Below are 14,181 nucleotides of genomic sequence, written 5' to 3' on the forward strand. Positions count from 1 at the left end.
ACCAAAACTAACTAAATCTCTCTTCACACACCCCAAAAGGTTAATCACTGTCACTTTCCTACTCAGAAAGCCAGAACGTCTGAGCAGGTGTTCCTCAGGCCAAACGAATGTATGATTTCATTTCACCTTATTCTGACATTTCCTGTCATTTTTTTAAACAATAAAATATCTATGTTTTTTACAAAACACAATAAATTCATCCCCTTTGATAGATCACCTGCCGTTGTCTGGGATTCAATCAATGTTTAACAGACAATCTCAGCATATTTACCCCGCTTTACTCAGGGTTTTAGGGGATCTTAATCTCCCCAATGAGGAGCAATATCGCTCCCCTAGACGGTCACATCATACATAGTGTAAGAATTTAAATTTTAAAAATATATAACAAAATAAAAACAAGAAAGAGGTTCTAAAAGTTTTTCAAAATTGTATCATAAAATAAAAAGATCACTTGTTTATATTTCCAAATTTTGAACATTTTGTCTATTTTACACTCTGGCCTTTTCAGGGGACGTTTTTTCATAATCAGTAAATTTCCGAGAATTCAGAGTGCAATTTAAGATTTCCTGAATGGCAACAGCACCTGAAAAAAGACCATCCAAAGCATTGTCACCAGAATAAGATAAGAACTTCTGTTTACAACTATTAAATAAGACATGGGCTCAAAAACTCTAGTGTAATAGTCCATTTTATTTTCTATACAAACAGAATTTTCTTGTGAAATCGTGAACTTGACTCAAAAACTTCAAGAAATTTGATTGCTAACACTTTTTCTTTTGAGTTATTAAATGTTGAACCAAAATGCCTTTTGTAAGAATTTATTAAGCACAAAATTTAATGAAAAATTCAAAATTGAGTGTAAAATGAAAGTCATTAATGCATTACTGAATGCATTTTGCCTGATAGAATTTGAACTCTACTTGTGGATTCCAAAGTCTTTCTTTGTATCCATTACACATCCTTAATAATAGTTAAAAACTGGCTCAGTACTGTGATGCTATACTGATTCTGCACCTTCAATTTAAGAGTCTACCGCGAGAACCGCAAAAGCCTTGGATTGTCGTGCTTTGTCAGCCACTGTTTGGTATGTGATGAACTTGTTGGAAAGAACCGACCCAACCAATCCAGGGTTATTGACGCAAGCATGACAGTGATGACCATTTACAAGAAAGAAAATGGAAGATAACTCTACAGTAATCATTGAAAATATTTAATGCAATTTCTAAATATGAAACCCACAGCTTTTTTTATTATTCCTCAGACTGCTAATTTATTTGCAAGAAACATTTTAAATGATAAATCTACCACAAAATTAAATTTGCTTTTTTAATAGTGAAATATACTTTCAAAAAATGCTGATCAAGTTTTTAAAAAAATTTTTTAATGTAAATAACTAAAAAACGAAATAATGGTAAAAAATAATTTATCTGATGAAATGTTTATAAGAATTTGGTCTGTATATTCATATATACTCTGTAAAATTATAGGTGTGTGCGTGTGTGTATCCGTCTTTAGGGAATTAAGAAAAAGCGGTCATATGAAGTATAAATAAAACATTTTCACTTCTTGTCGAATACTTCCTAACTGTTTACTATTTATGCCTGCTGACTCAGCATTTATAGGCACTTAATTTCCCTCAATTCTGGTGTTAATTGCTGGTGGCCTAGAGTAGAATGCTAATCTACAAAATAACTGATTCTCCCAAACAGCAGTAATTGTCACTTCCTACACTGATGATTGCATAAGCATGAAACACTAATGTCTGTAGATATAAAAGAATTGATATTTATTTCACACTATATGTATTTTTACACTACTAAAACAATTCCTCTCAACTCATGTATTGAGCACTTTAGGAGTAAATACTGAAAATATATAAACATTATATCACCTTATAATATGTGCACATACATGAAATTTTATATATATATATATATATATATATATATATATATATATATATATAGAGAGAGAGAGAGAGAGAGATGTGCATTAAATACATCATTATATTTTTGTATCATTAAATGACCAAGTATGATAATATATCAGTATATTTCTATATCATCAACTAATGCATAAATATAATTACCAAATATTACTGAGAGTATTTTCATATGAGTCATTCATATTTACAAATGAGCAAAGCTTTCATTGAATTTATGCACTTCAAGATCTCACTAATGTCACCCCCTCCCCCAGTGCTTTTGATTAACACTCGAGTCATTATCAAGAATTCAATGCAGTGTTAGCCAAATGGACATCATAAAAACTAAGAAATCCTGAAAATTTGAGCACGTAACCCCAAGTGGTTTATAATTTAGAGCATTTTCTGTAAATGACACGAGACGTCACCCAGGTGACATTTACTTCAATATTTTCAGTTTGAAAATTAATGTGACCCTGAAAATTTACTTAGGTAAGTTTTTTTGTTTTTTTTTAACCCGAGGAATGATATCAGATTTGCTCCAAAATTATACCTTCTATATGATTTTATCAGATTTTGAAATTCTACCCATGAGACAAAAAAATGCGATTGATATGGTACCTTTTATTTATTTATTTATCTTGGTTAGACATTCATTTAGACACTATAAAGTAATATTGGACCAAAAATGGTAGAAAGTTTTTATTCTGTTAATTTGCAGTGTCTATTCAAAAGTAAACAAAAGTAAATTTTTTTTTTTTTTTTTTTTTTAGTGTTCAGAAAACCATATTGGGGCAACAACTAGTTTGGGTATGCAATAGTTTGAAATGGATGTAGAGTATGGAGAGTGGTAGAGGGGGGGGGAGATAAAGAGAGAGAGGTGGTTAGAGGAAGGTCAGCTTAAAATGGATTTGACATGAAATTATCATTATCATATTTAAGTTAAAATCTGTTTTACACCCCTCCCTAAACAAGGCATATTAGCAATGTTAAAGTATAAAGAGCTACTGTGGCAAGAGTCAGAGTTATGGAGGTGCAATGTGGGTTTGATGTCATGCAACAAAATATTTTTTAACATTGTGTTAGAGAGAGGCTGAATAAATATGATGAGATACGTTTTAGAGTAGATATTCACAATAGTTTGTTCATATGTATGGACGTGTGGGCTAAGAATACACTGTGGACGATTATTTTTGTTTTTTTGATTTAACAAAGCTACAATAAAGTGTTAAGATCCATTTAATTATCATTTCATGTATATTCACACTCGAGTACATGAATATATCATGTTTTCTTAAAATGTTATTAATTTTTAAAGTTTTGTCACAAAGATTATGTTGTTATACAAGACAAATCAACTTTGACTATGATTATTTTATTCTACTCCACAAAAATGTTTCCATTTTTGTGGAGTAGAAGAAAAGAGAGCACATGTAATGAAAAGATATTTTTATGGAACGTATCGCAACATTGAACTAGTTTTTATCCTGTTAATAACGAAAAGAGGGAATTTTTTTATCCAATGCACAGATACCAGATTTAAGTTTTGTGTTTGTCAGATAAAAGTTGGCAATTGTTTGATTCATAATATTCTTAGCTTCGGTTTATCATTTTAAAAACGGTTTCCAATGATGTGTGTAGCAATTAAGTTAATACTTGATTTCAATTATCTGCATACTAGGTATCAATGCCAAGATCTAATATTGGTAATTCACATTAATGTTTGACATATTGTATGGGTGTGTGTATATATATATATATATATATATATATATTGGATTTTTATCCCAGATAATTGGAAGCCTAATTTGTTTGTAGGTCAAATATGTTTTTTTCTTCTAAAAAGCTGTCCAAGTAGAGAGAAAGATTTAATAATAAACTCAGTTCAATTCAGAAAGAAGTGAAAAGAAGTGGAACAAGAACCAATTGATCTGATCTCATAAGAGGAAAGATTTGATGTCAGCCTAAGTGGAAAGAGACAAAAATGGAAACCATCTGTCACAAGTGATAAAAGCAAAGAAGATATGTGGAAGAGACACTTGTAAATGGATGTTGAGTAAAACTGAATTTCATTGGAAGTTACAAAAAGGAAAATGGGGATAGTTAGAAGAGAAATAGTTTGAAATGGATGTAGAGCATGAAGAGGGGGAGAAAGAGAGAAAGAGAAAGGGGTGGTTAGAGGAAGGCCCGGCTTAAAATGGATGTAGAGCATGAAGAGCGAGGGGAGAGGAATAGAGAGAGGAAACGATATGTGAATAACAGAAATATCAAAATGTAGTGGGAGGTAGATATAAGATTTGGAAAGCGTTTCAAAGAGAAAGAGGGATAGTTTGAAATGGATGTAGACTATGAACATGAGAACAAGAGAAAGAAAAAGAAAAAATATGTGCATAATAAGAACAGAAATATGATTTGGAAAGAGTTTCACTAGAGAGAAAATTAGATAGATAGAAATGGTTGGTTAGAAGAGAGACAGGTTGAAATAGATGTAGAGCAAGAAAGCGAAAGAGAGAGACTGATTAGAAAGGGACAGTACATGAACCTGGAAAGGATGAGCAGTAGAGTGTTAGAAAGAGAAAGAAAAATATATGAATAACAAAAATCTCAAAAGTGGAGTGAGAGGTAGATATACTATTTTAGGCACCGCCAAAACTGGGGGGGGGGGTCAGGTAAGTACTTTTTGATGGACCGTCTTTTTAAAAATCTACCAAAAATCAGGTATTTTATCCAATCAAAACGAAATTTACAGCGATTATTAAGAGAAGAATGAACTTTATAACAGTGTACTTATTTTTCATAAACAATATTTATATATATATATATATTTTTTTTTTTGCTTACAAAACCCCCCTTGTTTTGAGGGGGTTCCAAATATGCTTAAAATAATCATCTGAAACTGAACAAAACATTATGTTGTTGTAAGGGACGGGATTATAGATTAAAAAAAACAAAAAAAAACTTGTTTGCATACCTTATTTTGATGTCTGAATATCAGAACTTCAATTATGTTTAATTATCCCGCTTTTCAGTTTTGAAGTGTGAAATTCAGTGAATATGTTAAGTAAAATAATTAATTTAAGTTAAGCAAAAAAAAAAAAATTTTTTTTATATTTATACAAAAAAAGCCATTTTAAAATCTTTGATAAATAAATTAACAATTTCTTTTTAGCGAGCCAAATAATGCATGACCATTATTAAACAGGGCATGCTTTGAAGAATCGATACAAAAAAATAAAATTCGATAAATATTGTGCCCTTTGTGTTAAAAATATCAATTTTTTTTATCAAGTTTGGAAACGTTTGCCGCCTTTTTACTACGGTTGACCAAACGCGCTGAAATAATTTTTTTTATTCTGCTTTAAATTGCCCCCCTCCCCATTTTGGAGAGCCTAGCCCCCACACACACATTAAAAACCAAACTTATACAAATGGTCACCCATCTGGTAATGGCCAGCCTCAGCGTTAATACATTGAAATTTTTGTCACTGAAAAACAAGTTTTTTTTGGCTTTTTGGTCTTCCGTAGTTTGCTTTTTATCAAGTACAAATGTAAACAGTAATCAAATCAACTCGAAGTAACTGGTTGCCTATATGAATAAGTGGAATTATTTGAAATCCAGGTACTTATATTATAATATTTTTGCATATTCTCATAGAAAATCACCCCAAATCTTAGTTAGACAAGAAATAAACAAATTAATTCTTTCAAAAACCTTTTTTTTTTCTTTTTTTTTTTTTAACTATTTATATACGGTTTTTTTTGTGCAAAACAAAAAACGCCAATTGTTAACTTTTGGGGAAAATTTAATTAAAAATAGTAGAAAAAGTTATACATTATTCTGCTTTCTATATGATAAAATTCAGGGTTTTATCTTTCTGGAAAAAAAAAGTTACTCAGAAATAATGGATTTTAATAAATGTAATTTCGTTTTAAAAAACAACAACTTGATTTTTCGGCCATTTTTGGCGATGCCTATACTATTTGGAAACAGTTTCACCAAAAGACTCTTATTTATTGTGTGGGGGGGCATATTTTGTTATCAAAGGGTATTAAATATAATAAAAAATACTTGAAAGTTCAAAATTTTCAAAGGTTTTCATTAAAAAAAAAAAAAAAAAAAACTTGCTGTATGTGACATTTTATATTTATGACCCAAATTGTCTTTTGAATAGCCCAAAAGGATCGCTTATGAGTTTCTCGATCCCAAAAAAAGGAATGTTGTAATTACAGGGTGGAACCTAGCCCTAGTCACCCTAGAAAAGACAACATGATTCCATTTCCGTTTGATGAAAAACGATTTTCTTTTTTTGCTGCAGACTATATACTAGTTGCCCAGTTGTGTACAAATCCCAAGAGTGATAGGAGCCTTTTATCATGTCTGAAAGTGACACAATGTCCAACGAATGAGATTGGAGATACACTGCTTGTACAGCAGTGCATCTCCAATCTCATGCTTTCTACCAATCGAAGTTATGACAATAGAACCATTGCCAGCATCCTCAAAATGCAAATCCAGACGGTTCAACGCTTGAGGACACAGCTCAACGAAGTTTTCTGATATGGCTATAGTCTTTGGTTTGGTTTCAAGTGAGGGTCACATCATGAAATCTTCCACTCAGACAGATGGCAGTATACTGAATGTAAGCAATGGACAGTTGCAATCTAGAAGCATCTAGCATCTACCCAGATACTGAACTAATACGTACAAGGCGTGTTTGAATCAATTCCCATTTAATTTACGCTGTTATATTCATTCATTTACGACTGAACAAATTAGTTCAACCAAGTCATAAAGGGTTAAAAGGACTTTTACTACAAGTTTCATTTGAATTAACTAAATAAAGCTATTATATATTTGAAAATTTTTCAGGGTGTACAGAATTTAATAATGGCTAAATACAGATCAATCAACATAATAATTTAAAAAATAAAAAATGAAAATAAAGGTTAGCTAACCAGGTTTCATTCCTCGCTCAACAGAGCTAAATCAAGAAAAATATGATTAAAAAAAGTCATGAATATGGCCGGGAGAGAAAAAAAAAAAGCAAAAAATAAACGGGGGAAAAATTACATAGAGATCAACTTAAGTCCTAAAAGATTTTCTTTTTGCTTGCAAAGAAAAGGTCTCAAAGACTTAATAAAGATAGTCTCTAGAATTTTTAAATGAAAGGGCGAGTACGACTTATTCAAGATCGTAAACATGTCAGCACTAAAATGGCACATGCATGGTTATTTATAAGGTACGCGTAAATTGCAGAACCATATGTATTATTCAGAACATCCGAGAGTGAAAAATTTGCATAACGAATCTTTGACGGCACATGTTTCAACAAACGGAAATCTAATCTTTGCGATGTTCGCCCAACATAGTGTGCACTGCAACTACATTCAAATAAATAATAGAATCATGGTGGTGGGGAAGAACATCTTTGCAAATAGATGACAACATAGGTCTGGTTGAAAAAACAATGCGTGGATTCGATGCAAAATAACACTGTTGCACAGACAAAGAGATTTGCTTCACAAATCGGTCACTGATATTACCTAGCCAACGTAGACGTAGATAAACAGGACATCTATTAACTAGGATTTCTTTAGGTTTATAAAAATTGGAAACTTTCTTATTAATAGTATTTCAATAATATCTAAGGAGTAACCATTATTACAAAGGGTCTTAGTGATAAATTTAAGCTCGTCATCCAGGTTAACTTTAGAACAAATCATCAAGGCACTATGTGCTAAAGTCTTAATTAAATTGTATTTTTGGTTTGTAGGACAAAAAGAGTCCCAACACGTATAGAGACCGGTAAATGTTGGTTTACGATAAATAGAAGAAAACATGAGGATGTCTTGGACACAAAAACATCCAAAAACGGAAGAATAGAATTTGTTTCCTTGTCTACTGTAAACTTTTTTTTTTTTTTTTTTTTTTTTTTACATAGCCATCACCAATTATCAAGGCCGAGAGGCCACTCAAGGATAAGGGTTAAAGAGTGTACAGTACAAATTGGACAATATAGTAACTGTTAGTAATGGAGATTCGGTAAATTTGTTAACTTAAACAGCTCATCAAAAATTGTTTACGTTAGACTTGAAGACAACCATATTGTAGTCAGCTGGAAAGCAGAAAAACGGAAGACAATTCCATAGGCATGCAGTTCTAAGAAGAAGCTTTGCTCATGGAATCTACGTTTAGGTTTAGGCACAGATAAAGAGTGGGGAAAACTAGTGATAGTGTTTTCTGCTAGACGGATGTTTCTTGTTAAAGTTTGGTGAGGGGGAACCATAAAGTGGAGCTCAGCCGAGCACCTGCCACGAAAATAACAATAAAGCAGAGACAAACTCGCAACATCTCTTCTGTGAGAAAGAGGTTGCAGGGAAGAGAAAAGGACATCCCCTACAAGACTACAATGTCTATTTTGAACTCTATCAAGGCAGGATAAGTCCTTTCTAGCAGCTCCTGCCCAGATGTGGTAACAGTACTCCATCCTTGGACGGACCTGGCTCTTATATAGATAGAGAATTGCATCAGCAGTGAGATATCTATTAGATCGATAAAAGGATCACCATTTTTCCAGCGGCCTTGGCAACAAATTTAATGTATGTGTTCCATTTAAGATCAGGAGTAAAGGTCAAGCCCAGAAGCTTGTCAAAACATGAGGCCTCCCCAAGACGAGAGCCATTCATTTCAATTGATGCCAGATGGGGATCAGAGTGTTGATGATATAAAGATAAAAGCTTGGTTTTAGATGCATTAAAAGTAACAAGCCACCTCTTTCCCCATTATACCACTTGCTCAAGATCAGAGGAGAGAGAATCAGAGAGAACTTGGTCGTTTACGGTCTTAGATGTGCTACCATAGATAGTAGTGTCATCAGCATAGATGTCTACGAATGATGTAAGGATGTGATTTAGAAGATCATTAATATAGATCAGGAAGAGAGTTGGGACCAGGATGGACCCCTGAGGGACTCCAGCATTAATACTAAGAGCTTCTGATTTCTGCCCATCAACCACTACTCTTATGAACCTATCAGAGAGAAATGATTTAATAATTGAGAAGACATTTCCAGCTATACTGTAGCTGGAGATCTTGTGAAGTAAACCTTTATGCCATACTCTATCAAAGGCCTTTTGATATGTCAAGAGCAATTGCCCTAGAAAGGTAGCCTCCGTTGAGAGATTCGCTAATCCTATGAGATATAACTGTAAGCACATCTACTGTAGATCTAGCAGAACGGAAACCATATTGCGTGTCACTAAGAAGGTTATTTTACCTAAGATGGTTGATTACTTCTCTATTTAACACAGATTCTAGCAACTTACTCATGACGCACAGGAGACTTATTGGCCTGTATTATGAGGGAGATGAACGATCACCTGAATTCTTAAATACAGGGCATACTGATGAGATTTTCCAGGGTGACGGGAAGCAATTCTCCTTAAGACAACGTTTAAACAGTTTTGTAAGGATGGGCGCAAGTCTTTTGAGTACTATAATTGGAATACCGTCAGGGCCGGTTGCTTTACTGGAATCAAGGTTTTTAATTAGCTTGGCAACATCACGTACAGATATTTGTATATCACATAGCATATTTTCTGATACAGGAGGAAATATTGGAGGTTGGCAGCCTTGGTCGCAAAGGTTAGAATTAGCTGCAAAGTTCTTGGCAAAGAGTTTGATTTTGTCCGATGCTGACGAGATTACCTCAGGTCTATTTATGAGAGTTGGGATAGAGCACACGCTTCTGTTCAGGAAGCTGTTTGCTATTTGCCAAAACTGGTGGGAACCAAGCCGCTGCTCAGCTACTTCGGACTTGACGGACTGAGCATACAACTCTCTTGCGTTCTTTATTACTTTTTTTACAGTGGTTGCTGGCAGTCCTGAAAGCGACTTTAGTCTCAGTATATCTATTACATTGGAAGCAATGGAAAAAGTGATTTCTGTGCGCAATGGCAGCAGCACATTCCGGAGAGAACCACAGCTGGCTGTTAGGTTTTTGTTGGAATTTTTTCGAGGGTATGAAACAGTCTATACCTACAATTAACCATTCTGTCAGGTCTGATACTATAGAGGACACATCTTTTTAAACATGGAACGCAGATGTAGATCTGATATAAATGTGCGGAAGTTATCCCAGTCAGTCATAGAGTATCGATATCCTGTACGATGGAGACTTATTACATTTCATTTTTATCTTAACTGATACAACTGAGTGGTCGGAAGATCCAAGTGGAGACAGAACAGAAGCTGAACACAGTTCAGGGCAAGTTGTGAGAAAGAGGTCTAGGAGACTTGCATACTGGCCGTCAGTATCGGGAACACGGGTAGGTTCGTGAACAATCTGAGTGAGGTCATAAGCAATGGAGAAATCATCATCAGTCTTGTTTGAGTAAACCATTCCACATTGTGAACATTAAAGTCTCCACAGATATGAATATTAGCTGAAGGATAAGCAGATTGGTCAATTTTCTCAGATATGCTTTTAAAGATAGTAACTCCGCTGTTGTGGGGGCGATAGAGAGCAAATATAAATGCAGTACTTTGAGCTAGTGCAACCCGGAATCATATATAGGGTAAGTTAGGATCTTCTCTGGAGATGTTCCTACCACACGGAAAGCCATCTTTTATATAGGCACATATTCCATACCCATGGTGATCTTGGGGGTCAGATTTGGAAGTTAAATTAGAGTATCCTTTAATTACGAACTCATCTAAGGAAATGGTCTGTCCAATGGCAGTTTCACTTAGAAATAATATGTCTGGTTTAGTCTTCTGTAATTGGGTTTCAACATCTGGAAGGTTAGAACTTAAGGGCTGGATGAACGTTATTGAGGGACACAAAAAAAAGCATCCGCATTCGTTTCGTTGTCAAATAAGCAAAAAGTGTCATCAACGTAACGAAAGTAAATGTCTGGTTTATGCACACCAGATAATAGACTCTGTTCATGAAAACCCACAAAGATATTAGCCAACGCTGGTCTCAATGGGGAACCCATGGCCACACCGTCTGTCTGTCTGTACATAATATCATTAAAGCTGAATTCAACCTGTCGGTGGTGAATTTCATCAATTCTACAAAAATATTTTTTGGAATAGAGGGAGTCGGAAGTTTACTCCAATATAAGGCGTCAGCACAAATATCAATAGTCTCTAACAATGGGATGCAAGTAAAAAGACCAGAAATATCAAAAGAACACATAAATTTGTCTGAATGAGTATAATTTTGTATAAAGTTAACAAAGCTAAAAGAGTCCTTAATGCAAAATAAACTATAATGTTCAAAAACAGGTTTTAAAATACTTGTCAACCATTTAGCTAACTTATGTTGAGAGGTACCCTCCTTTTATGGTCTTAGACAAACCATACAAATGGGGGCGAATAGAATATATAAGAATAATTATTGTTCAATTACAATTATCAAGTCCCTTTAAGAATACTTAAGGATGGACACTGTCCGTGGAATAACTAAAAAGCAGTTAACTAGTGTTTATGCAATGGTCACGACTTCTGCTCAGTGGAATACTCTAGATTGTCTAATGTATTTGCTTGATTTCGTCATTTAATAGTTCTTAGTTCCCTTTCTTTCCTGTGGCCATTTTTTGGTGACAATGCGTGAAAAGCTTAGCAAATGGAGCTTCGTGACTGGGTTTGAATCTCAAGACTGGCAGAAATTACAACCCCCTACACTGATAATTGCGTAAGCATGAAACACTAGTGTCTGTAGGTAGAAAAAATAATTATTCATATATATGTATATATATATATTCAGAAAGTGTAAAAGAATATATAATTATTTCCACAGCCAAACCAACGTTGCAGCCAACAAACCAGAAGTCCAAGATTCGAGTTTCGCCAGCTCATTTGGGCTCATCACTTCGACACATCGTCCTTTTGAGTATATAAATTCCTACTGGTGAGACGTCGGCTTGGGTTAAAGCTGGTTTGATACCTTGTCATGGAGGTAGGTTCTTTCCACTGTCGGATCTGTGCCGCAGGTTGCTTGATCTGTATAAGTTAATAGACATTCTTGCATGTGTGGCATGTTTGCTCAGTTGGTAGAGTGCTCGCCTAGCATGCAAGAGGCTCGGGTTTCAAATCCCGAGTCCGGATGTGTCTAACTGAAGAGCCTAAATGAGGGTGAAACTCAAGTCATGGCTGAGTATTTCTGTAGATTGTTTGACTAACTTTCACCAACAAATAACTTCCATCTAATTTATACAAAACCTACCAGACGGCATATCACTGTCAAAACCTTTCCAAAACAAAAAGTAAAAGTAAATATACGTTGTTCTTATCAAGGTAATTTCGTCTGAGTATCACTGGTACTTTTCCTTGACAGAAAACCAAACTGCATTTCATCCATGCTTAGCCGTCTTCTTATTTGCTGCTTGATTATTTTCTAAATCACTTTCAGGATCAGATCCAACTTTAAACCTATGTAATTACCTCTATATAGACTTTTTATAATCACACTAAAATCGCAGTCTTTCAGAACAAAATCTTCATTTTTAATGCCTAAACATGCCATAGATACACTAAAGGCCAAAAACAAATTAGTATAAATTATTAAGTTAAATATTTGTCTGAATTTAAAAAATAAAAATGATAGACAATTAAAAATAAAATTTTCAATTGATTTTTGTGTAAATCAAAAAAAATTTTTTAAATAATCAAAATAAAATAAAACTATTCAAAAATGTATTACGTGAATCAAAATTTCATGAAATAGTCATTCCATTCACTTCTACTTTATTATAAAATGTAATTAAATTATTTGATTTATTAAAAAAGTATACCATAAAATTGAATTTCTTTTTTTTTTTAGTTCTAATAAAAAGTTTGTATGAGAAAAGTTCAACAGAATATTATATACAGAAGATATTCTTGTGGTGATTAACTGAAAACGTTATAAAAAATGTTTAGTTGTTAGGCATCAAAGAAAATAGTGCAACAAAGATCTTTTGCTTTGGTTCCTGAGAATTTCAACATTGCAAATAATTTTTATAGAAATCAATGGAATTTTATTTAAACACAAAAAATTGCTATTAATTTTCATAAAAGGTGTCTCAACAGATCTTTACAAAAAAGGAAAAAATTCAAAAATAAAACAAGAAAAAAAAAGTAAAAGGTAAAACAAAAAAAAAAAGTGATGCAGTTTTTTATCACTAAAACTTCATCCACCATTGCATGTAGGATAAGTAAAGGCCTAATAAGCAGCATCCAGAAAAATAGCAATTACAAATTTAAACAGATGTACATTGAAGCTGAAAGCCAGCCTGGAAATCTATCAAGGAGGATATTTCCATGGAAGGTGAATGGGGTGGACGAAATGAAAAACATGCAAACACAATATGGTCCTTAAATGACAAGTGACAGCAGTGTTAATTTGGAATGTGATGATCAACCATTGCAGACCCCCCACCACTGAGATCTTTCACCAAAGAGTTTCATGTGTTACAAATGAAGTCTGGCATGTCTGTCTCATTAATGGTGTCAGCCTCACATACTCTGAACCCCCTCTCCCCCCCAAAAAAATGTGTCAAAGTTACAGTTAATTGGTTTTAAGAATCGTTAACACATAACAGAAAGACAAAGTCTTCCACCATCCACTTGATCCAGATTTTCAATTATTAAATTGATAAATGAATTGTGAAAAGGGATATTAAAGAAGAAAAATAATTACCTGAGGCGGTTGTTTGCTTCTAGAGACGACAACAAGAAAGCTTCGTTGAGCATGAAAAGCCTCTAACACCAGGTCAGCCTGTGTATAAAGAACAAAAACATTAATACAAACAAAAAAAAAAAAAATTTTTATTCATATATTCACTCCAGAGAAAGTACATTACCATCGAGAAACAAGGGGCTTCTAAAAATTAGGAGCCAGATTTATAATTATTTCACACTAGTTTTTATTTTGCTTTATGTAATATCAGCTTGTCAGTAGAAGTTAGCGATCATCCAGTCCACAATCGAACATCGAATGGCTGACACCAATCGATCCAGCAACTAGCAGCTGTAGATGGTGACAAGAGTGTTGGACATGCTAGATTCAGCAAACGTTGAAGAAGAGAGGAGTAGACAACCTTGCCAGAAGGAGGATATGCTTGGGGACTGGACTGCTGTTAATCAATGAGTGTCCATTTGACCAACCTACTGTAATAAGATGGTATGATTTACTGCGAGGAGGTCTGAGATAGAATTGGATAGTATAGCTCAGAACGGACAGTCCTCGGCCAACTGGACACTGATTAGC

General features: G+C 33.9%; 1 protein-coding gene across 8 annotated transcripts in view; it reads right to left on the minus strand.

Moving 5' to 3' along the window:
- Positions 1-14,181, minus strand: part of LOC145279608 (adenylyl cyclase-associated protein 1-like) — a 169,397-nt gene that overhangs the window by 40,277 nt on the left and 114,939 nt on the right. For all 8 annotated transcript variants that reach the window (XM_080130789.1, XM_080130795.1, XM_080130792.1 and 5 more), the window contains one exon: positions 13,612-13,689. In XM_080130789.1, coding sequence (XP_079986915.1) covers positions 13,612-13,689 — 78 coding nt within the window. The remainder of the gene's footprint in view (positions 1-13,611; positions 13,690-14,181) is intronic.

This window comes from Euprymna scolopes, chromosome 7 (assembly GCF_053919585.1).
Source record: "Euprymna scolopes isolate OS-2025 chromosome 7, ASM5391958v1, whole genome shotgun sequence".
In the NCBI taxonomy this organism is placed as follows: Eukaryota; Metazoa; Mollusca; class Cephalopoda; order Sepiida; family Sepiolidae; genus Euprymna; species Euprymna scolopes.